At 38.4% G+C, this 24,463-nt stretch overlaps 1 protein-coding gene across 1 annotated transcript in view; it reads left to right on the forward strand.

Annotated features, from left to right (window-relative positions):
• RTTN (rotatin) overlaps nt 1-24,463 on the forward strand; it is a 117,528-nt gene that overhangs the window by 44,934 nt on the left and 48,131 nt on the right. Inside the window, exons 25-34 of the mRNA XM_089516951.1 lie at nt 9-248; nt 851-995; nt 2,777-2,931; nt 4,216-4,435; nt 5,292-5,420; nt 7,048-7,155; nt 10,794-10,952; nt 15,748-15,819; nt 22,033-22,225; nt 23,675-23,757. Coding sequence (XP_089373077.1) covers nt 9-248; nt 851-995; nt 2,777-2,931; nt 4,216-4,435; nt 5,292-5,420; nt 7,048-7,155; nt 10,794-10,952; nt 15,748-15,819; nt 22,033-22,225; nt 23,675-23,757 — 1,504 coding nt within the window. The remainder of the gene's footprint in view (nt 1-8; nt 249-850; nt 996-2,776; nt 2,932-4,215; nt 4,436-5,291; nt 5,421-7,047; nt 7,156-10,793; nt 10,953-15,747; nt 15,820-22,032; nt 22,226-23,674; nt 23,758-24,463) is intronic.

Below are 24,463 nucleotides of genomic sequence, written 5' to 3' on the forward strand. Positions count from 1 at the left end.
TATTTCAGATTTGTAGACACATTCAAGCTCTCCTCAGAGGATCTTATTACACTGAAGATAACACACACAACCAGTGGACTGCAAGATTGTCTTAATTCCATCATTCAAGCAGTGTCCCACAGGGAAGTTAGGGATGCTGTCACAACAATGAATTTTTATATTCTGAATGACAGACTGGCATTAATGTGCAGTAGTGGCTCTTGTGGGGCCACTTTGAAGTGCTTGGCTTGGCAAACAGCATTAAGCAGGTCAGTGTGTAAGTGCAAGATGCATAACTGGCTACAAAGCCATCTGTCACAGTAGATTTGGCTTTGAAACTTTCAAAGATATCCAGTCTATTTGGAGTCTTCTTAAACATTTGCCTCTAGAACAAATACCTTTGAAAGTAGTAAACTCATCTGTGCCTAGCAGAAAAAAGGTGAGAGAGGTTTCAAATTGACTGGCTGATGGTGTGTGGAACAAGATGCTGCAAAACACATGAAACTGGTCTTGTACATATTTCTCTTTTCAAAATGTCTACTATGCAAAATTATATCAGATATGAAATTTAATTCCTTAAGATACATGCTTTCCTATTTTCCTCTGCTTAATCAGAGCCATAGGAGGGCAACTGATGCTCATGCTCTACTGATGTCTTTGGATCCCTGTTTGCTCCTCCCTTTTTAACTGTGAACCTTTTTGCCAGCCTATTTGGTCCAGGTATTTCCTTAGCTTATGGTGACTCTATGAATAAGAGATGTAACGTGGTCTTCCTTTTTTCCTACTGCCCTCTCCTTTTCCCAACATTATTTATTTTCCAGTGAGGCATGCTGTCTCATGATAACAAGAAATTATTTTTTTTATGCTTAAGGTTTCTTCAGGTACTTCCAGCTTCTTCAGAGGATGAAAAACTCCTAGTTGATGTTATAAATTTTCTAAACAAGCTGCTTAAAGAACAGAAAAGTACATCGGAAGTAACACACCTAAAATGGATCCTGGATATAGTCCTGAAGCATGTAAGGCACTGATTAGCACATATTTTTTTAAAGGAGGCTTTTCTTCATAATTAGCAAGAGCTGGTAACAGAGGTAAGACAGGTATTTCCCACTGTTAATCATGAAAGAAACATCCTTGGTACCCATATGTTCACGTTTTCCCTCCTGGCTTTGTTTAGGCATGGAATTGAGCCTCTGAACTTAACTTATTCTAGATAATTGATCCATCTAATCTCATTCTCCAACTGACAGTGGGACTTAAGGCTTGGCTGAAGAAATAAACATCTACTGCAGAGATGGGCAACAGCAGCAGGTCCAAGGGCCAAATTTATGCCCTGGGAAACATGTAATGTCAAAACTGGGGAAGGGGAAGCTACAGAAATGAGTGAAATCAATTTCTGGTTTTGAGAAATGGCATTTTGTAGTTCAAACAATTCAAGAAGCTGCCTGGCTCCAGTGGCTCCAGGAGAGACCATTCAATGGTGGTTTAGGGGAATCCAGAGGAACTCAGGGCCACATGGAATCTCCATGAAGCCTCAGGAACACCTTTTGACCAGTCATGCTGTTACGTGATCCTACAAGAGAATTCTTGTTAATAGTTTCTGCTCTAAAATAAAATGCTGACATGTCAGGTGCACAACTTGTACAGGTGGTCATTCCAACACCTATCAGAAGCAGGAAAGAAGAGCAGGAAAACCTCTTGAGAACTTGTTCAAGGAAACTGAGCTATAAACAGAGATATGGAATCCAGAGAATAGAGAAGGATATTGTCAAAGCTGTAACACAAGGGCAGTGCTTAAAAATAACCTTTCTGCAAACACTGTCACAAAAAACCAGAAGCACAGGAAATAGATCAGGTTTTCACAGCAACAAAATGCTAATTTTTTTAACTTGTGAGAAATGTGAGCCATGTCCTGCAGGATTGCTACCCTGAGAAAGATGCATAGGACTCTTGCATTGAATGAGACATAAATGTGTATTCGTTTCACAAAAAGAAAAAAAAAATCAACTTGAAAGGCCCATTGTGTTTCTAGTGAGACATCACTCTGTAAATCTGCCCAGTCTCTGCTAGGGAGGTTCCACTACCTAGGATAAAAGTAGTGGCCATTTGAAACTTATGCAAAAGAAGGCTTTGGAGAACATTATTTAATTATTCAGTTTTGTAATACAATTTATTGTTGGTAATTTGCTAAGCAAATGTGTGCCGAAATAGACTCTTGAACGACCTGCCGGATGAGTTCCATCAGATTACCACCTTGGAAACCTTTAAGAAGGCTATTAAGATGGATTTCTTCCAGCAGGCCTTTCCAGACTAGAACATCTTTGTTGACCTGCCTCCCCCCCTCCCTTTATCCTCCATCTTTTATCCTTTACCCTACCCGGACTCCACCTGAAAAAAATTTAATCTCATTTTAGTGTGTTTGTACATTAATGTTTTTAATTTTTCTTTTTTTTGGTTTAATCTCTTTTTAGGACTCCATTGTCTTTTTATGCTGGGGAGAGGGTTGGGGATTTTTGAATTTTTATTGCATTTCTCTTTTAATTGTATGTTATTTTACTGCTGTAATCTGCTTGGATTCCCTGAGATTAAGCGGAATATAAATAATAATAATAATAATAATAATAATAATAATTATTATTATTATTATTATTATTATTATTATTAAATAGTTTTTCCCCTTGTTTGTGGTTTGATATAGCACTCTCTATGTTGTAAGTGACAACCTGAATATTCAGATCTTGTGTGTGTGTGTGGGGGGGAATGAATGAACTGTCCATTCTATTCTGATGTCGTTTCACAGAATCAAAAGTCTTTACTGGATCTTGTGGTGCAGCCAGAATCTCAGGTACAAGATGAAACAGATGACCTAAAGATTCCTGTCAGACAACAACTGCAGAAAGAATTAATTGCTTTCTTTAATACACTTCTGGTCAGCTTCATGACTGTTACTGAAAGGTATAGTGTAAAAAGATTTGTCCATATAAAACAGCAAATCCAGATTTGATTGTTAAAGTGTTCCAGAACCTCATTTTTTTCTGAAGTGCAGCAGGTGGCAAGAAGGAGTGCAACTGTTTTGAAGGTGGCCCCACTTTTTGAATGTATTTCTCATTGAGATTTGCTGCACCTCAATCCAAACATGACTTTTAGGCACCTCATTATTGGAGAAAATCTTTAGTTGAGAAAATGTCTTTCCAAGGGTATGTCAATGCTATTCCCATTTATTTTCTTCTTGAGACTTAAAGACTTCTGGCTTATGGAATTTTAGTTCCTCAAATTGAGTTTTGTTGTGATGGATCAGTTTTGCTTTTGTTTTTATCTTTTTGTTGCAAGCTACATTAAGTTTCTTTTCGGAAAAGATGAGGTACAATGGCTCCTCTTTGTCCTCCAGGGTTTGGCTCCAGGACCTCCTGCTCGGTGGATCCATGGATGCTCAAGTCCTATTACTGTATATACAATGTGTCCCTTATATCAAATGGCAAAATCAAGGTTTCCTTTTTTAATTATGTTTGTGAACATTTTTGAACCATGGATGGTTGAATCCATGAATACAGAGGGTCGACTGTATATGTTTTTAAAGTAAATTTAAAATTAAATTTAATAAGGAGAGAAGATATAGAATAGAAGTGGGCAAGTGTGGCCCTTCATGACATTGTTGGCAATTCCTATCAGCCTCAACCACTTCCCAATAGTAGGACATGCTGAGAGTTGTAATCCAACAACTTCTGAAATCTAGGCTCAGCTGTTTACTTTAACTGAGGATGGAAAGAACATTAAAAAAATAAAAAAAAATAGTCAAAAACATGCTTCTCTTATTGATAAGACTCTTGGGCTGATGATAATCTTCAGTTTGGGATTTATCCTGTGCAAAATTTACATGTGATATATTACTACATATTGTATTACGTTATCAGAGAGATATTTGTCTTCTGTTTCTGATACTTTCATTGTATAATCTTCTGAGGAATTTTAGGGTTGCTTGGAACACAGCGTGAAAACAGAAATTCTTGACTAATGATTCAGAGCTTTATGAAAAAGTAAGGTGCCTTGAACTTAAGAAAACATGTTTGTGGCTAAATGCATGCCTTTTGGATCGCACAAAAGATGCTTTCTTGGTTTAAACTAAAAATGCATTAGCTGTCCTGATAGAAGTATGAATAATAGATACAAATAATATTTGTGGATATCCTTTCAATTAGTTAGTGTATAATACTAGAACCATCTATCTTCTTTTTGGTGCAGAAAAGACATAGAACTTACTGGCTATTTCCGAACCGAACTGGCACTGAAACTTTTGCAGTATTTACGAGTAACAGATGCTCCACACTTCTATGGCTTACCTTCTTTGGAAAGAACATTAAGGGGGATGGTTCATGTCACTGCACTCCCAGGCTGGAGTTCATACTCAGTTACAATGGAGTCATTCACAATTTGTAAAAAATACTTAGCAGGACTTCTTGAAGTACGTGAGTTGCATGCTAACTTTAATGTAATTGGGAAACAAAACACTGTGGGTAGGATCTGTTAATTTAACAGCCCCTCTGCATGTAGTATTCTGCTTTGAAACAAGGTCTGTACTCCAGTACCATATTTTGCTACCAGGATCACTGCTAGGATTTTGTCAGAGTAGCAGTGGTGGAATCTTGGTCTCTCTCTCTCTCTCTCTCTCTGTGTGTGTGTGTGTGTGATAGAAGTGCCAGGAGGATCATGCATTTGTTCATATCTTTCCTTACAGAGTTTCTTATGTATAACTATCAACAAGAAAAATGTTGTAGCTACTTCAGATTGTGTTTCTCTTTCATAGGCTTTTAAATTATTAAGCTAAGTCTAAATGTTTACAGTACATATCCCAACGGTGATATGATTAATGAATTTCTACATATTATATAAATTGATCGATTAATTATGTGTGTATTGATTATATATTCATTATATAAAATTACCCACGGAAGCATATTGCTGCATATAATGAATTAAAGCAGAGAAAGCAACATGATTTTATATTTAAAAATAGCTTTCTATTCTGTTACTGAAGTTTCAAGGCAAGAAGCAGTTTCAGTGTTCTCATATGAAGTATGGGGAACTGAGTATACCTGTACTAACCATATAGGGTGTACTCCCTCATAAGCAGTATTATGGTGTATTTGCTAAAGCCTGTATATTTCTTCCTGGCAACCATATGTGTAGTAAAGTTAAGAATGTGTTTTTTTGCAGGAGTCAGCAGCTCAGACCTGCACTTTGCTTTACAGGTATCAAGGTATTAATTGAAGCAAAACTGTCATGTCATTTTTCTGTTGTTTTATCCACCCTCATTCCAGGTCATCTCATCTTTTTATGTTGAATGGGGAGGAAATGCCATGTCTTTCATGGGGAAAGGTGTCACAAAGAGTGCCATCCTTTGTTTGCTTCACTTGTCCCATGAAATGATGGCTCAGGCCCCAAATCTGGTAAGAGAACTAAAAAATAGCTCTAATCTCAGTTATCGTGTAGTTACAAATTATTCTATTTAGGTATCATGTTTTTGCACTGTGTTTCTTCTTGACAGACATTTTGAATTGTTTATGGGGTCCTTGGTAAACTGTTTGAGGAACACTGAGTAATGTTAGCGTAAGAATTGCTATCAATATCTGTTTAGTCACTTAAAAAGAGCTAATATTTCCATAGAGCAAAATTTGAACAGTTTATAGATTTGAATGACGTGCTGCAGTAGCAGCTAACTGAATTCTGAAAGACTACAGAGATGGAAGATTACTACCGTTTTAATATAATTTCTCTCGGTCAGGTTTTTCTCATATATATATATATATATGTGTGTGTGTGTGTGAATATGAATGATGTTTATTTCCATTGGATCTAATTGGCTGGCAGTTCGCCTCTGCCTTCTTTTTAAATAAGGCTATTAAGCAGTTTGTTTCTTGATGTGTATGGTTTATTATTCTTTGCCTGCTGTTCCAACCAGAATGGAAGTTAAAAAGCATGTAACATAGAAACTGATTGTACAGAACTTGCTGTGTCTGGAGGTCTACCTCAGCCCTTTGGGAAATAAAAGTCTAGATTAAAATTTAGTCTAGGACAGAATAATGTGGTGGTGTTTCTGCTACTGGGAGAGCTATTTCCTTGTGCCACAGTACTGTATTATAAGTGAGCAAATGTTAGGAGAAATAAAATATTAGAAGAAAAATTGGAAATGTGGCTCTGTGATTTAAGAATACCAGCAACCCCCTTTCCACACCCCCAAAAATGTTTCCAGCAATTCCTGAAGATAAACTCTTCCATTGCGCCACACCTCAGGAATATTTGACCCTTCTCCAAATAGACTTTGGCATTCATATGGTAGAGAAAGGTGTCATGTCACAAAACAGCTGTATGAGGCCCTTGAGATGGTTTAGACTTTTTATTTTATGGGTTTTTTAAAAAATGCATTTCAATATCATGAAAAGGTATATCCATACTAATTTGACCAACAAACATTTCCAGCCATAGCAGAGTCTTGACATTCATATGGCTTGAAAATCTGGCTTAAACTTCAGATATATTGATTTCATAGAAAAAGTCTGCATTGCAAGGGACAGATATTGAGTTGACTGGGTAAAAACCCTGCATTAATGTCATTATCTGATCATATCTATTTTTGCCTTTTCTTTATGCTCTCACAGAGAATTTGTTCCTCATTGCTACTCTAGAATGCAACATTTTTTAAATTTAATGTTGGAATTGGCATATACATTGTATTGATAGAATGAGAAAGTTTGAAGGGGCCACAATAGCCATCTATACTAATTTCCTTCCATGCAGGAATATTCTAAAGCACTCTTGAAAGATGCCTATCCAATCTCTGTTTGAAGACCTCAAAAGTTCTTACAGTGAAGTTCTTCCTTTATATAGAATCTCTTTTCTTGTAATTTGAATCCATTGGCTCATGTTGTAATCTCTGGAACAGCAGAAAATAAGATCACTTCATTTTCTACATGACATTCCTTCAGAATATATCATGTAATATTATATGAATGATTCATATAGTGAATAGAATATAAAAATTCAGCATTAAAAACACTGAAAAAAATTTTTTTTTAGGACTGGGTATCTCTATGGTTCTTGCCTTATGATGGCAGGGAAGAGCAGTCTCTTTCTCGACAAGGCTTGGCTTGGTTAATTCCATTATGGGTAGATAGAGACCCGGAGGTCAGTGAAATCTTTTGGAATTATTTGTTTGTAATTTTAACGTTAAACATTTGATGTTATGGAATCAGCACTTGAATCCTGTTGATAGGAGGCAGTGCTGATCGGAGTAAGAAGCTATGGCCATGCTTTTACACTACTGGCAGCACTTGAAGAAGTGATGTATTGGAGAAATGAGCTTCTTGGAGTTGGAAGATTTTTTCAGCCCCTCTTGCCTCCACTCATTCTAGGAAGAAGTGCAGCCATTAGTGTAATTCACCAACAAGATGCTGGTTGACATCTCCAGACTTACATGTTTTTGTGTTGAGTGTGATGGGTAGCAATCCTCTTGCCCAGCTCCAAGTTTGGGTGAAAGGTTGATGATGTTCTAGTTACTGAGTGGCTGGTGAGCACCTATATTGTGCAGTAACCAAATCCAGCAACTCTCCTGCTTCCTTCTCGAACTCTAAATTTGGAGCTGGAAGGCAGAATCAGGCTACTATTCCTGACTTTTTACATGGAAGTTCATAAGATATGCATGGTCCTAGTGATATTTGAAATTTCCCCTCAGAGGTTTACTGATGTTAGCCCTGAGCATACCTAAACCAATCCCTTCTCTTTGATATCAGAATTGCTGTCAACTCAGCCTCTATGATCCTAATGTGGATGCTATTATGTGGAAGCAAGCAGGTCACATTGGCTAGCTTAGAAGTCAGCAAGAAGATTTATGTTCAGAGGAGATGGGGAAGAGCCTGGCTAGGAGATAATGGGATGGCTCTGGTTGGAGTAAACAGCTCCATCTACCTGATACTAAAAGCTATCCTGCTTCAGGAATATATCTATTCAGACAACTATGTTACACCTTTGGAAGACCCAACTTCAAAGTGTTACTTATGCGTATCAAAGATTTGGACTATTTGTGCAATCAACTCTCTGGATTTTGCCCCAGGGAACAACTTTCCTATAAATTAGGGAACTTTTCCTTTGTTAGTTAGATTAGCTTGGTTTCTAGGCAGAGGTGCTACTGTACTTTGCTAGATCCCACTTTTGCTCGCCAAGCTCCAGTGGCTTCTGGAGGGACTGAGTTCCCTTTTCCTAATCCCAGAACGTCATCAAGAGGAGCTGCATTCAAACAGGTGTCATATCTCCATTAGATAGCCTTACTCTATTCCAAGCTAACACATTTATTTCTTAGTTCTTGTGTGCTAGTGTGCGTGATTGTTGAGAATGCATGTTGCTTTCCCCCCTTTTAAATAAAATGCAATTCATTGAGGAATTGCCTCTGTGGTTATTCTGGTCTCCAACCTTGGTATACATGGGAATGATCCCAGGGCTGCGTAACCCAATCAATACTTCGAGCTAATTTCCCAAGGGTGAGCTAACCTTAAGGGAGAGCTCTGGTCCTGGTTACACTGGTAAATTGGTATTTCTTGTTCAGGGGTCCTTTTAGTGTCCCTTTTTATGCCTAAGATGTGACACACTAGTATAAAATAACAGAATTCCTGGATCTGACAGGTAGTTGTTCTGGGAGGTGTGGATGAGATGGAGAATCAAGAGTCCACAAAGTTGCCAAAGTTGACCATATCCTAGTGATTATCTTCTCCCAGATGTTCAGTAGAAAACAAAAGATATTTCAGCCCACATGATTTTCTGGAAATTGTACAAAAATCTGGCAGGGAAACCCTTTTACTTAGTACAGAAAGTTTAGATGAGAAGGCAATGCGCCATCTGAAAATTAACATTGATAATAGGAACATATTGCTTTCCTTGGCAAACTTCATCTTACCTGCTTTACCTCAGATCCAACACTCTGTATAGCTCTTCAGATGTGTGAAATCATCTTGTAGTTTCAGTATGGAAACCTTGGAGTAAGAAGTTGACACTAAGACATTTCAAAACAAGGCACACACTTGCCTGTCCCAGGGCTGGTCTCCTGGCCTAATTTTAAATATGTCAGAGGGAAATGAATGAGTAGGTACATGGCTGAATAAATGCACCATGCCCACCGGCTGTATTTTGGCATCTGTGGATATTCATTAAAACAGTGTACAAATGTGTTAATTCAGCTAGTGATTAAATGATGTGAATTTGCAGAAGCCCTCTGGCTCTGATGTATTTTTGATGTGGCCCTTGATACTGAACAAATTACTCAGACCTAAAGTAAAATGACAATAGGTAACAGAAGCTTTAAAAGCCAGTGTTTTTAAAAAAATATCTGGATAAATAAAACATGCGAGAAAATAGAAATAGCGACTCAAGGAAAATAGCCATTATCATTATAAAGATACATTTTTTTTCCAGGAAAGAGAAAAAAGGGAGAGGGGCAAAGTTAAATAATATCTGTTCCAACAGCTGTTTGCTCACTTAGAAATGAAGATGGAAGTAAAGAGAATAGCTGCTTTGACAGTTTTCCTCCCTCTCAGTGCAAGAAAGGGTGTGAGAAATATTGACTATGTAACAAAATCCTCTTTAACCTTTTCTGCCACAGCACAATTACCTATTTCTGGAAAGAGAATTTTGCATATTTTGCTGTAGCACAAGCCAACCCTTTCCAGTAGATGTCAGTATCATTGTTCATTTCAATAGCTCCTTACTAATTTTCTTGGGAATTTCCCATATATGGAATTGTAAAATTGTGCCTGTAGAGAAGAAAAAATGTAGCCTTTTTGTTGTACAATTACTTTGGGGGTATTGACAGTGCTCCCCTGCTGAAATCCCAAGGGAAATATCTAATAATTTTGTTTTGTGCTGTTCTGCTGGCCAGAATTCTCAGGATGCATGGAATGGGAAGGTTGTGGCCCCAATTGATGTTGTTGATTAAAACTTTAAACAATTTGGTGCTGTACTAGAATAAATATCTTAAATAAGGTCAGATAGAACAAATTTAGAAAAGGTCTTAAAGGGAGGGGTGCTATTTTTCCTTCCTGGGGCAAGAACCAGTGTGTGTAAACTGTTTGCATGAACTAGATTCTCAGACTGAGAAACACTTATTTCTTATTATTTTGATGGTAATGTCAGAGAAAAGAACATTAAATGAATAGAGAACAGACAAGATATTTTTAAAAAATGTTGGTTCATTTATGTTTAGAATGAATATGTTTGTGTTCATTTTACATGTACTGTACTAAACTTATTGTCTAGAGCAGGGGTTCCCAAACTTTTTGACTCATGGAGCTCTTTTTAGAATTAGTTCCTGTGGCAGAGCCCTAAGAGGCCTACCCTATGTCTTACAGTCTGCCCTACCCATATGCGGGGATCTGTTCTGCCCCCCCCCCCCCATGTATGGGGAAAAGAGCATATGCTGAAGGCCCATAGGAAATAATGGGGCGTGTGTTCGCAGTGGCACATGCTCGCGGCAGCACAGGTACATGCCACATTAATTTTGCCGGGGCTTGCCTTCCACGTAAGCCAAGCCCACCTATGGGGAGGGCTGACTGTACAAGTTATTGGTGTTTAAGACAGTGTTTAATTTTTTGCATTCAATCTTCTGGAAAATAAATTGTTTAAAATTTTCCACAACTGGCCTGAGGCAAATCATGTAAAAGCTGTAATACTAGGTTTAATAGCCAATTTGTAATACTTTATTTTTTTTAAAAAAAGAGATAGGTTTAGTGGAAATTGGAGTTGACAGTGAAAACTTAATTGATTTTCATTAATATTAGGTCAAGTTCACTTCACTTGCAATTGGATCAGCACTTACATCAGTTGAAGCAGGTTGCTTTGCTTTAGCTGAAAGCTGCCGGAACATATCTGGAGGTTTGTGGGGAACAGTGATTAACATCCTTCTGGACAAATCTGAATGCAGCATGGTCAGAAGAGAGGTTTGTATATGCTGCTTTTTGTTAAAATATGGTCATATGATCATGTGGTCGAAAGGCCAAAAGGTAATCAGCTATTGGGTTGTACAATGTCTGGTGGTTATCTAAGTGGAAGGCAGCTTGCAGAATCAGACTCTCTCTGTTGTGTCACAGGTCAACCCTACATTCCCCCCAAAAGCCTCTCTATTCAGATGCTTCTGAATAGTTTGGGCTTTGACATGACTTCATTCAGTGGGGGGAACTTTTAAACTTTGTTCCTCATGTAAATGAAAGGTTTTACTCTCTGATGGTGATTCCCTCTGTTTATTTTGTCTTGGAGAGGGTCATTCTGTGAAAAATGTAATATCTAGTGGATTTACAACTCAAGCCCTTCACAGAGCTTCGTGTTTGAGGGCCCACTGTTGAGAGACATCTTTGTGAGTGAAGAGGCTGTCTCTAATGTGCTTCAGCTTTGCTCTCAAAGCAGCAAAAGCCAAGGGCAGTATCAGTACCAGTGGCTTCTTTTCCATCTGAGAAAAGACCATTCCATCCATTTCAGCAACTACATCCACCTCTATTGCTGCTGCTACCCTGTCAGTTGCTGACAGAAGGGGATGCATTTTTAAAACCAAGCAGCAAAGAAGGCAAGACATTTCATGGCAAGAAGTCTGCATGAAAGAGACCTTTTACATAAGGACCCTCAGTACTGCCATCAGAGTCGCAGCCAGAAATTGTATGGAAGAAGTGGGTTAGACACTCCAGTCAGTTCCATCTATGGCTTCACCACAGTTGATGATTCAGTCTCTGGTCCAGCTTCTGGCTGTGGTTACATCTCTAGAAACCTCCATACTGCTTGCTCACCCAGTTTCTCCATCAATCCATTCAACTGATTTTCCTCAATCAAAACCTGTTGTTATGACCTGATCCAATGTTTATTACTTGGTCTTGGTACAGAGACTCCCCTGATCTTTGGCCTCCACTGCTGTTGCCCAGGTGGAAATGGTCTTCCTTCATAGGAAGTTGTTTTATGCTTCCTCCAGGCCCTCCTACCATACAAATATAGTCATGAGCATTCATGGGAAAAGGTCTGCTTCATATCTTTCATACTTCTCTTACTACCATGACTGATATTGTTATTGAGTTTATTACAAACACTTTCTTTCTCACTGGTAGTGTAGCTAGCAATCCACCTTGATTCTCCTTGGCCCCCCTTCATCTCTATGCTTGTGTCTGTCCTCTCATCAGTACCGATCACCCCAACATTGTTCCCTGCTTACTCATTTCAGGTGTCCATAATTTTCACTACACCATTACCCTCCATCACTATCACCTTGCACTTCTTCAATTGTATCTCATTCTCTTCAGTCTCCAATTTCTGGTACTTGGTTTGTCCTCCACCTTCAGTACCTATATCAATCTCTACTATGCTTGCTGTGACTTCAGTGGGTATAGTACATGCAGCTCCAGTGACAAATATCTTACCTACTTCATTGGTTTTATTTGCCCCTTCCACTCAGATGTTTGCTTTTCCGGTGTCAATAATTTGCCTCTACCATTCCATCGGTATCAACTTTGTGTCTTTTTATCAAATTCTGTTATTTCTGATGTCTCATCATCACACCCTCCACCAGCAGCTTCTCCAGCCTCATCAGATGATGAAAATGATGAAAAACACTATTTTACTATGTCGTTGTATTTAATGGTACCTGAGTATCCACAGATTTCAGTATCCACGGGGGGGGGGGGGGGGGTGCTGGAACCAAACTCCAAGGGATTCCAAGGGCCCAGTGTACTAAAAAGAAGATATTACAGGATTACTTATACACTTTAAAACGAATTAAGGTGGTGGATGCAAGATGTAAATTAAATCAGGAAAAGGTAATAGTTACAACAGACACGAGTCTCTTAGGCTGGGAGTCTACTGCTAGGGAAGACTATTCAGGGCCAATGGTGACAGGCAGAGAGAAAATGCAGTATAAATGTCTTAGAACTGTGAACTATGAGATTAGATTTGATAGGGTTCAGAGAAATAATAAATCAGGAGGCTTAGATGACCATGGACAACGTATCTGTGAAAGCTTAGATTTGCAACTAAGAGGGATACTGATGACCTTAAGAAAACAGTAAGATTTTTCTACTAGGCAGAGAGAACAGTAAAATCATTAACAGAAGTCTCTTTGAAAATTTCCTTAAATCTCAAAGCTGACTATCTCAGCAGAAACAGAATTTTGCCATGGGAATGGTCCCTGAACAAGCAAATATTTGATACATTACAGAGGGACTTTGGTCCATTCCAGGTGGACTTATTTGTGCTTGGAAGAAATTTCAAAGTAAAAAGATATTTTTCCATAAATGGAAATGTAGGTTTAGATCAGCATGATACTCTGTTACTTTTGTGGCTGAAGAGATGGTTATATGCATTCCCTCCATTGCCAGTAATTCAGAAAGTATTAAAGCAAATATGAATAGAAAGAGCAAGAGTGATGTTAATAGTACCAAACTGGCCCTGCAGACTGTTGTTTCCATTATTGTTTTAGATGTGAGTTAATAGGAACACCATGGCCACTACCAGACAGGATTTGCTAATGCAGGATCCAGTATGTTATCTGAATCCACAATGGCTAAAGCTGACCACTTGGATATTGGGAGGTGGTATTTGTTAAAACATGGCTATTCAGAAAGAGTAGTGAGTACTATACTAGCATCTTACAGAGAGTTGGCACAAAGAATATACAGTATGAGATAACTTGGAAGACATTTAAGGTTTGGTCAAGGTTGAATGTAATATTACTAGATAGTGTGTAAGTTAAAGACATACAGCAGGCCCTTGGTATCTGCTGAGGTTTGGTTCCCAAACCCCTTGTGGATACCAAAATCCATGGATGTTCAAGTCCATTGAATACAATGGCATGGTGAATGGTGTTACTTAGATCAAATGGCAAAACAAAGATTTCCTTTTTGTAATTTATATATTTAAAATACGTATATTTTTGAAGCTGTGGATGCTTGAATCTGTGGACAAAAAATCTATGGATATGGAGGGTTGACTGTACTGGCCTTTCTGCAGGAAGGCAAAAGGGACTGATGCCAAGCACATCAAAAAGACAAGCAGCAGCTTTGTCTGTGGTTTTGGCACCTGAAGAAGATGCTCTGTCATGGTATCTTTGTTCCTTAAGATTGCTATCCTTTAAAGTAGCATTTTTGGTAGCAAGCACATCAGCAAGAAGAATCTCTGAATTAGCATCCTTGTCCATAAGTCCTAATTTGTTCAGATTTCTGGAAGATAAATTTGTGCTGATTGTAGATCCTTCTTTTGTCCCTATTTATATTCTGATGTAATGGGTGAGGAAATCCAGTAGCCAACTCTGTCCAAATCTAACTTATCCTTTAGAGAAGAAGTGGCATTCTTTTGTTTTAAAAAGAGCAGTCAAAGTACATATAAGCAGAACAAAGACTTTGAGGACTGAGGCACCAATTATTTCTTTTCATCCTAAAACACTGGGTATCAGAGATACAAAGTTAATGATTTCCAGATGGTTGAAAGCATGTATCCATCTGCACTATGATTGTGCGCACACAACATGACGTAGGAATGTCTGGACACATTCCATAAAATCAATGGCAACATCCACAGCCTTTCAGGTAACATCTTCATTGGGAGAAATGTGTGAAGTTGCAGGTTGGAAGGAACCATTAACATGCATAAGTCCCTATAAGATAGATAGGTACAAGTCTGGAAAGGCTGCTTTTGGGCATACAGTTCTTCAGACAGTTCTAAAGGTTATATCACTTAGACCCACCTGTGAGAGTTGTAAGGCTTGGGGACATGCCATATGTCATGGATTGCTCCTTTAGCCATGCAGAGAATGAGAAGTTGGACTTACCGTAATGATCATTCTTGGATGACTGGAAGAGCAATTCACCCCAACTCTATGGCTGCTTAAAAAAAAAAAGTCAGTCACATTTTCTATCTTTCAAGCTTCTCTAACTATTCTGTTGAATCACACTATAATCAAACTGGAGGAGAGGAGAATCAGCATTCCTAACAAAAGAATTTTAGACTCCTGCCTTGAGCTGCTGGAGCATGGGGATAAACTCATATGTCATGGATTGCTTCTCCCATTACCCAAATATGACAATTCATGGTAAGTCTGACCTCTTATTCGCTCCCCGCAACAGTCCTGCTTTTACTGTGGTCTATCTAGATATGTCCAGATAGATTTGATGTGCTGGGGCTCAACTGGCACTAAAAAAAAGTCCAAAAAACCACCAATTGTACATTGTTTCATGATACTGATCAGATGTTTCTAGATACAGCAGAGGAATGTGGAATGAATACAGCATCCCATGATCATTTTAAATGTTAAGGCAACGTATTGTTTCTGCACTTGGTATACAAGCAAGGTGAGAGGTGATAAAAAGGGAAGTATTAAGCAGAGAACAGTTTTCAGAGAGTTGGCTGAAGTATCAGCAATGAAAGAGATTGCAGCTAAAATTACATTTAATGTATGTACTTGTCTATTAACTGCATAATAGATATTTCAGCCAGTGTTACTATTGTTCTGTGTATTAATTTGTTCTGTTACTAAAATGAGAAGGATATTTTTTCCTTGCTTCAATTTACTGTACCATCTAGTATTAAAGTATAAATTGAGGCACAGAAATAAGATAACCTACTGAATAATAGCTTCTAGAATCTTAAAACAGAAATATTTTAGAATTGAATTGAGCAACCATTCAGTGTGTATTTCAAGCTGCTTGGTTTAGGTTATTTAACTGCAGCCAGATGGCACTGTTGAAATTTGTTTTCTCTTTGTAGGCTGCGTTTATTCTTCAGAATCTTTTGGTGATCCCATTGTCCAGTGAAGAGGTTAAAGACACCATTTGGCAGGTGACTAGTTGATTTGACATATTGCCACTTTTCCTCAATATGCTTGTGTTCAGTATTTCATAACCTGGTTAAAATGTAGAAAGGGCATAAGCTGCATGATTTAAAAGTGTTAGAAAATGTGGATTCTTATTATGTTCTTAAAATCAGAAGGTGGAGAAAAGAATCTCCCCCCCGCAGTACTGTTGATCTTTACATGAAAAAGTCTGTCCAAACCGACACCTCCTACCTCTAAGTCTGCTGTAAGAATAGATGTAGACATGCCATGTAAAATAACCCAAGATATCATGCACTCTAAGAGCCTTCCATTGCAGCAGTTTTCAGACATAGCAATGTTGGTCTATTTCAGTATAAAAAGATATAAAATAATCCTGTAGCACAAGCTTTTATGAACTCTAGACCACTTTTTCAAACACAACCTAATAGAGGATACTGGAGTCCACAAAAGTCTATGTTAGAAACTTCTTTGTTTCAATATGAAATATACAGTGGGGCCTCCGCATACGCGGACTTTTTATAAGCGGCTTTGAGCGTACGCGCTCAAGCCGCTGGGTGCGCGGGGCGGAAGGGGTGGCGCGTCTCATTCAGTTGAATGGGCGCGTGCGCCCATTGTGCCCCGCGCACCTCCGCGCCGCCGTGCACGAACCCCATTGTTTACAATGGGGCTCGAGCATAGGCGGAAATCGCCATACGCGGCGGGATCCGGAACGGATCCCCCGCGTATGGCGAGGTTCCACTGTACTAAGGATTTTTTTAAACATCTTTCTAAACATGACATTCATGATCTCATCATTTCAGTAAATGGAAAATCTATTTCTGATTGACATGAAGACATTCAACAGATGTTGCAGAAATTATTTTCTCAGTTTTATTACAGTATTTGTATCACACTTTCCCATCATAATGGTTTTCAAAGTGTTTCACCATAGTAAATCTGAATTGTAGATTAATTAATACACTTCCCATTGATGGATTCAGTGAAGTATATCCAGGCTCTGGACGTAATGTTGCCAGAAGATTGTTGACCTGCCGACTTGAGAGAATACTAAGGAATACCGCTTTAGTGGTACATTGGAAGCCTTTAAAAAGGCTCTTCCAGCAAGCATACCCTCCCGACTCTTTTTTTATTTTTTATTTATATACCGCTGTTCCAAAGATCATAGCAGTGAACAGCATGTAAGCAAATTAGCAAGTAAGCTAATTTGGCCCCAACAGTCTGGGTACTCATTTTAGCGACCTCGGAAGGATGCAAGCCTGAGTCGAGCTTGGGCCCTTTGCTGGTCTTGAACTCGCAACCTTGTGGTTTCGAGTGAATGGCTGCAGTACAGGCATTTAACCACTGCGCCACCAGGGCTCCTTTTTAGAGAAATATTCCCCAATTAGATTAAGATACTTGATAGCCTATAATTTTGACCACTTAATTTCTTATTTTAGATAATTTTATTGAATATTTATTATTTTAATTGAATGTTTTAACTGTTTTTATACTGTATTATGATGTTTGTCATAGTTTTACCTGATGTGAACCGCTTTGATCTCGAGGAAAAGTGGTATATAAATAAACAGTTTATTATTTATTATTATTAAATGCAATTTGTTCTCTACAGAATTGCCAAGTGCTATTGGTGGTTTCAGATGATAGTATCATGGCTTCCTGCCCTGTTCTCTTGAGGGTGATTGATCCAAAGGATACAAGGGAACAGATATACCCCTCAAATCACCAGATATTTCTGTCTATTACTTCTTCAGTTATAAACAAATGCTATTAAACACATCCAGCTTAAAACTCCCTTCGTAAACACAGTGGTATACAGCTTCCATTGTTATTTTAGTGGTGCTGATGCCTTCCCAGGTCTGCAGCAAAAGTCATGGCAGAAATATGACACTCCTAGAGTTCCTTTCACATCACATAATTCTAGCACCATGTTGCACTTTAATTACCATGGCAGCAACCTAGAGAATCTTGGAGCTTGTCATTTGGTGAGGCAGCGGAGGTCTCTGATTGGGAATTCTAAGTTTGTTGTGGTGTGCCTCCAAGTCATTTTTGACTTCTGGTGACCCAAAAGTGAACATGGTTTTCTTGGCAAGTTTCTGCAGAGGGGGGTTGTCATTGCCCTCCACTAAGGCGGAGAGAATGTGAGTTGCTCAAGGTCACCCAGTGGGTTTTTATGCTCCAGCTGGGAATCAGACCTTAGTCTCCAGATTTGTAATCCAATGCTCAAACCATTACACCACACTGGCTCTTGTATCTTTCCCTAAACTCCATAGGAAGTTGCCATGGCAGTCAAAGTGGAATCCTGCTGTAAGTATGTAATATGAAAGGACCTCCATTTTGCTGAGCTTAGTAACAAAAGCCATGGCTACTGTAATTGGCCTAAGGAGGACAGTTCATTGTTACAGTAGCCAGAGGTTTTCATTTTCTTTCTTTTATGGTCACATATTCAACCATTGTGGTGTTTCTTTGCTCCCCTGAAAGACAATAGCTTCCAAACAGAGGCACCAGAAATCAGGGATTTTTGCAAGTGCTTGGTATTCTAAAGAGCTCTTTGACGAATTGATTTTGAAATGTCTTAATACAGTTGCTTGAGAAGTATCAAAAGATGAAATAGAGAAATGAAATTCCTGTTGTGGGGAGAACAATGCCAACACAGATTAGTATAGACAATTTAGCAAGCCGTCTTTATGAGTCTTATCAGTTTTTAAACTGTAGCTTAATGCTTTCTAATATAGTTGTGCAACACTTTCAAAATGTTTTAGGAATGCTTAACTGCTCTCTTTCCATATTAAATGTATGCTTTCAAAACAATTTTAATGGATTTGATTTATAAAATATTGAGAAGGAACAAATTCTTCACATTCTAGCATAAAAAATTAACAATAGGCAAAACCAGAAATGCCCTGTAGTAATTCTCATTGCCCACTTGTGCAGTAAGCACACCCATATTCAGTTTTGTTTATTAGTTCCGTAACTGCATGAATTCCCATCTAGAATCCCTATGTATTATGACAAAGTGCAGATATTATTAAAACTTAAAACCAGAATAACCCTGAAAATCCCTCACATATCCCAAAGGGATAATACTAAACTCACATAGGATTTTTTCAGATGGAAGTCTGATTGCATGAACTATTAGCCTGAATTCTAGTAGGTTTTCTCATATTTACAATAGTTCTACCTTTTTCCATTAGCAAATAAGATTTTTTGCAAGATGGATTTGCACATTATGCAGTTGTCTGTGTGTGTGTGTGTGTGTGTGAAGAAACATTCTGTTTCTAGTGCTATAGTTCTTTAACTATTACACTGATATTTTAGCTTTTATTGCACACATACAAAAGTTAGCATATGATCATGATTTGGATCCCAAGATAAAAGAACAAAATGGAACAATTTCATAGAATGTGCCTCTAATCAAATTTTGAGTAATTTGTCCTTACCCCAAGATTTAACAATCTACATCCCACATTGCTGAAGAGATTTCTGATACTCTGGAGATTTCTTGAGCAGCTTTTAAAAGATAGACAAAAGATATAATTCCTTCCTTGCACTTTTGTTTATTTATTACATTTAAAAATCACCCAATAATTGTACTTTTCTGAATAGTATATGATTCAGTCACAATCATAATCATATAATTATGAAGGACCTCTGTAATTCTCTATAACTACAGTAGTCAAAGAAATGCTGTTGGAGCTCTATAGCCATGGATGTTCTATCCATGAATTCAACCATCCATGGTTTGAAAATAAAGGTATTCAAAAATAATATAAAATGCAAAATGCAGACCTTGTTTTTGCCATATTATATAAGGAACACCATTTCACTGTGTCATTGTATTTAATAGGATTTTGGTATCCTTGAGTGCCACAGATTTTGGTATCCAAGGATGCACTTGGAACCAAACCCCAGCAGCTACCAAGGGCCTACTGTATCAGTGTTAGCCTAAAAAGGAAAAAGGGAAGGGAGAAAAACGGAATCTAGCAAGACTCTGTCTTTCCATCTGACGAAGTAGATTGTTATCCATAAAGCTTATGCTAAAAGATAAATCATTTAGCCTTAAAGGTGCTGTTAGACTCCTTTCCCCACATCCTTTACTTTTTACACAATTACAGGAGTTTCTTTTCCTACAGATTCTTCAGTGGATGGAGGACATGTGATTAGGAGAGGTGGAGGTGCACACTTTCCCTATTTGCAAGATAATCATGTTTGGTTGAAAACCATGCAGTGATTAGGATAATATAGTTCTCATTAGTGTATTTGGGCAGTATCTGCATTGGCATGGAATGTGTTGGAGAAAGAGATATTTACCGTGTATACTCAACTATAAGTTGACCTCATGTATAAGCCGAGGGCAGGTTTTGGGGCTAAAATTAAAGATTTTGCCATGACCCATGGATAAGTCAAGGATAAACCTTGGCGGATCTTCAGTGTATGTATGTGTGCGCACAGCAAGAGGGACTCTAACTGATTCCTTTTTGCTTCAGCGTTTCAACTTTGGTTTCACCCTTGACTCCCCAGACAGCAGCAGCCAGCATGGGTGGGAGAGGGATTCTGTTTGTTTAACCGCAATCAATCGCCTAGGTTTCTTTCTGCTTGGCTCAAGAGAAAAAGACACTCTCTCCCAACAACATGGGGAAATTTGAAAGAGCTGCTATCACATTACCATACTGACACATAAATAAGTCGACCTGGGATTTTGGGGTCAATTTTTGGGCATAAAGTTTTAGACTTATAGATGATATACCGTATATACGCTATACCGCATCTTTTAAGAAGAGTGGCAGAAGAATAGTATGTGGGTTAAGTATAGGAAATAGATGTTTTACTTTCAGTGCAATTACAATCACCCCTCCTTTCTCGCGGACTTGAGCTCCGCCGTCTTGAATATTCATGGAGAGGCACCCTCTGTTATTTTCAATGGGCCACACCCCACAGCATGCACAGATCCCCCGCAAAAACAGAGGGTTGCCTGTATTTTGATCTTATAACTGTTCAGACGGTCCCCCCCCCTACTATTGGAAAATAAATTCTTTCTGGAAGATGTTGAAGAAAGAGGTATATTTATGCTATTTATACTGTTCTTCTGATGTAGTCATTTAGTCTAATGTAAACCATCACATGTAATTCCAAGTCTTCAGATCACAAGATGTTTTGTGGTTTCAAGGCTAGAGAAGTCACTGCATGCACAAGACTGTAACATTCTATTGACTCAATGTTTTTAGCACTCCCCTGAGGCTGTAAAGTGCTAGACATAAAAATAGTAAATTGGCATCAGCAGAGCCAGATATCCAAACTTTGGTTCAATGTCATCCTGCTTAACATCTGCAATACTCCCAGAATAGGCACTTGTCACGCTTGATTCCATCAGTGCACATTGCTGACATCTTCTGCACATGGATTGTCATTCTGTAAGATAGAACTAGAAAAACTACTGCATAGAATTGTGAAGCCAGTTCTCATATTAGGTGTGCTTCATTTCAGACAGACATAGTGGAATCCAGTAAGCATTAAATTAAGGAAATGACAGTTGTGTAAATCTACAGTGCTATATAAATAAAGCATAATAATAATAATGATAATCCTTCCTTTCTTTCAGTTTTTGAGAGTGGCAAAAACTTAATTCATGCCAACTGAGGTCACAACCCTATTTTATACAGGTTTTTTTTTTTGCCATACATAACTTTCCTCATCTGTTGTACCTAAAATCTTTGTGGTATATAAGACAAACAAACAAACAAAAACAAAAGGCAAGTAGTGGTTGTTGTGGTATAAAGAAGTAACTACCTGAATTCTGCAAATTGTATTAAGTATCCATATTGAGATACCGTCCTCTCTGCACTGTTACCATTTTTCACAATTTTTGCTTTCTGGGTAGGAACAGGTGAAAGCCTACTTATGAAACCTCATTCAGGATTTCTTTCTTTCTGAGATTATCCTGGCAATGCTTGCATCCCTATCAAGCATGTATCAGCAGCAATATATTAGCCACCTTAAGTTCCAGTCCATGGCAAAAGGTAGGATATAAATAAACAGTAGAGGCTAGAAAATGGCTTTAAAAAAAAAAGAAAGCTGAGATTCTCAGACAAGGGTGAACAATCTGATGTTATACCTTCTATCATTCCACACAGGGATTCTGATGGAATGAGTGTGCATGCTATGCACTGAGAATCTGTGCTCCAAAGAGAGATTATTGACTAGTCTTTTCCCTTCCTTCCTAGGGTCCTTGTGTGCATGATGAAGAATCTGGTGTATCTCTGACTGGAAAACCTGCCCTCCTGGCTCTGTTATATCACTGCCACTTCTATGAGCATTTGAGTGAGATGGTGAAAGAGTGCTATCTAGGTCGGTATACATTTGATCTGCATTGTTCCTTGGGAGACAGCCTGGCAACAGAGAAGAATAGTCTAAATGGTAAATGACACTAACAAATTCATGTAGCTTGAACTTCACTCACTTAAGATTGCTGGTTAAGATGCATTATTGTTCTAAAGTATTGTCATTGTGTGTGTGTAAAGTTAAAATAGCCTCTCACATAAATATCACTTGATCATATGCTATATCCAAAATGTAATTATATTAATCTCTGGAAATGAAAAAAGCATATTGGATAATGCCTTCCTTCTCTTAATAAGAAATAATAATTGGGTGTAGGAGAAGTGTGAGGCAAATTAATTAGAACGTCTAGAGCAGTGATGGCAAACCTATGGCACGCGTGCCAGAGGTGGCACTCAGAACCCTCTCTGTGGGCACATGTGCCGTCTCCCCAGCACAGAGTTTGCCAGAGTTTGTTACTGGAAAGCCAGAGGGACACAACACTTTGCAATAAATAAGTGGGTTTTGGGTTGCAGTTCGGGCACTCAGCCTCTAAAAGGTTCAGCATCACTGGTCTAGAGGGATGAATATAGTACAGTACAGTGGGAAGAAGATGCTGAAAAAGGCAATGTGGGGCTCTTACAATTATATACCGGTAAGCATTTCATTTCTCTGTTGTAAGTGCTTGTTTTAGTGGTGCATTGCAAAGAATGTCAGATTGGGTTTTTGAGATACAGTTGTCCCTCCCAATTCACGGACTTGGAGTCCACATTCTCGCCCATTGACGGACGGCCAGTGGGGAGGGACAAAATTGTGTGCGCAGGAGCGCACCGCCATTAAAACCACTGGCAACTCCAATATTGGTGATTTTCTGGATTTGCGGTGGGGGTCAGGAATGGATCCCCCATGTATTGGTAGGGACAACTGAACTTTCTTAAATTGAAAGAATTGTTGGCAGTGTTCCAGAGAGAATGCGGGCTGCTTCACGTGTACACTTCCGAGCAAACAATATGAAACAGTACGAAATATAGAATGTATTAAACAGCAAGTAGGTACCTGAAAACGTAAACTAGTATGCTTTTCAGTCAAGAATAGGTATCATTTTCTGTTACACACTGGTGGAGGAACCTTCAGCCCTCCAGATGTTCATAAGATATTCCCTTCATGCCTTACCATTGGCTGGACTGTCCAGGACTGGTGGAATGGAAGCTGAACTACGTCTGGAAAGCTAACAGTAACCCAGAACAGTTTATGGTGACCGACAGTTATAGATCTTGCATCTTAACCTCCTGTTTACTATGTCTTAACCACCTTTTCTTCTGCATCTGATTGGGCTGTGTTTAGTTCACTTTTGAAAGCTTCCTAAAGTTTTAGGACATCTTAGGGTGTTTTTTTTTTAAGGTCAAAACGTACTCAACTATATAAAGGCAAATAATGAGTACCTTATTCTCTGTGGTTTCCCACTGCAAAACTAGGTGTGGGCAGGAAGAGGCAAATAACAGGTTGTTTAAAAGGTTGTCCTATTTCTTTCCCTCACCTCACCCCCAGATCTTGATGAGTCTGTTTCTTTTTGGAGAATCCAGACTAACGAGAGTCAATCTGCAAGTTCCCATTCAACATCTGACACTGTGGTGAGTTCAGAAATTGTACGTGTTAGTGCTGTAATTTGAGCTAAAAGCTGCTCAGCCAGGTTGTGGAAAGAACTAAGATTGCAATGTGGTCTGATTAATTTTTCCTCTTTTCCTCTTACCCAGAGATAGTAGTTTTCATCAAGTGATGATAAAAGTATTACATGGCATATACATGCACTTCAAGGTGTTTCTGTTGGGAAAGATTATTGAACAGTTTTTCCCCCTTACTAAAACGTAGCTCATTCTCAAAATTACTAAATTGTATTCCTGTACACCAATTTTGTATACAAGTCCTCCTCAGATTTATATGTAGCCAGACTAGCAAATTGTTTCTTACATATATCAACAACCAATAAAAACTTTTAACCTGCTCATCTAAAGGCAGTTCTTGTTCACCACTAGTGAGCAGGATTTATATGCCTGTGGTGTAGATGACAGAAAATGTCTGTATTCAACCTCTGCAACACTCTGAAGCCATTACTGGAAAAGGCTTAGCTGATGTGGGGATCTAACAAGCTATATTTTTATAACTAGCTTAAATTATTATTGATTTTTACTTGCTGAAGACCTTGTTTTTCTTCAGCTTTAAATTCAGATCTTTTAGGAAGCATGGCTGAAGAATAAGGAGCCCAGTAGCATCCATGATTTCTTTCCTCCTTTTAGCTATTTTCTACTGATAATTTTTGGAAATTCTCCTTCATTTAAG

This window comes from Sceloporus occidentalis, unplaced genomic scaffold (genome assembly GCF_023333645.1).
Source record: "Sceloporus occidentalis isolate IW3139 unplaced genomic scaffold, rSceOcc1.0.p SCAF_3, whole genome shotgun sequence".
NCBI classification, from domain to species: Eukaryota; Metazoa; Chordata; class Lepidosauria; order Squamata; family Phrynosomatidae; genus Sceloporus; species Sceloporus occidentalis.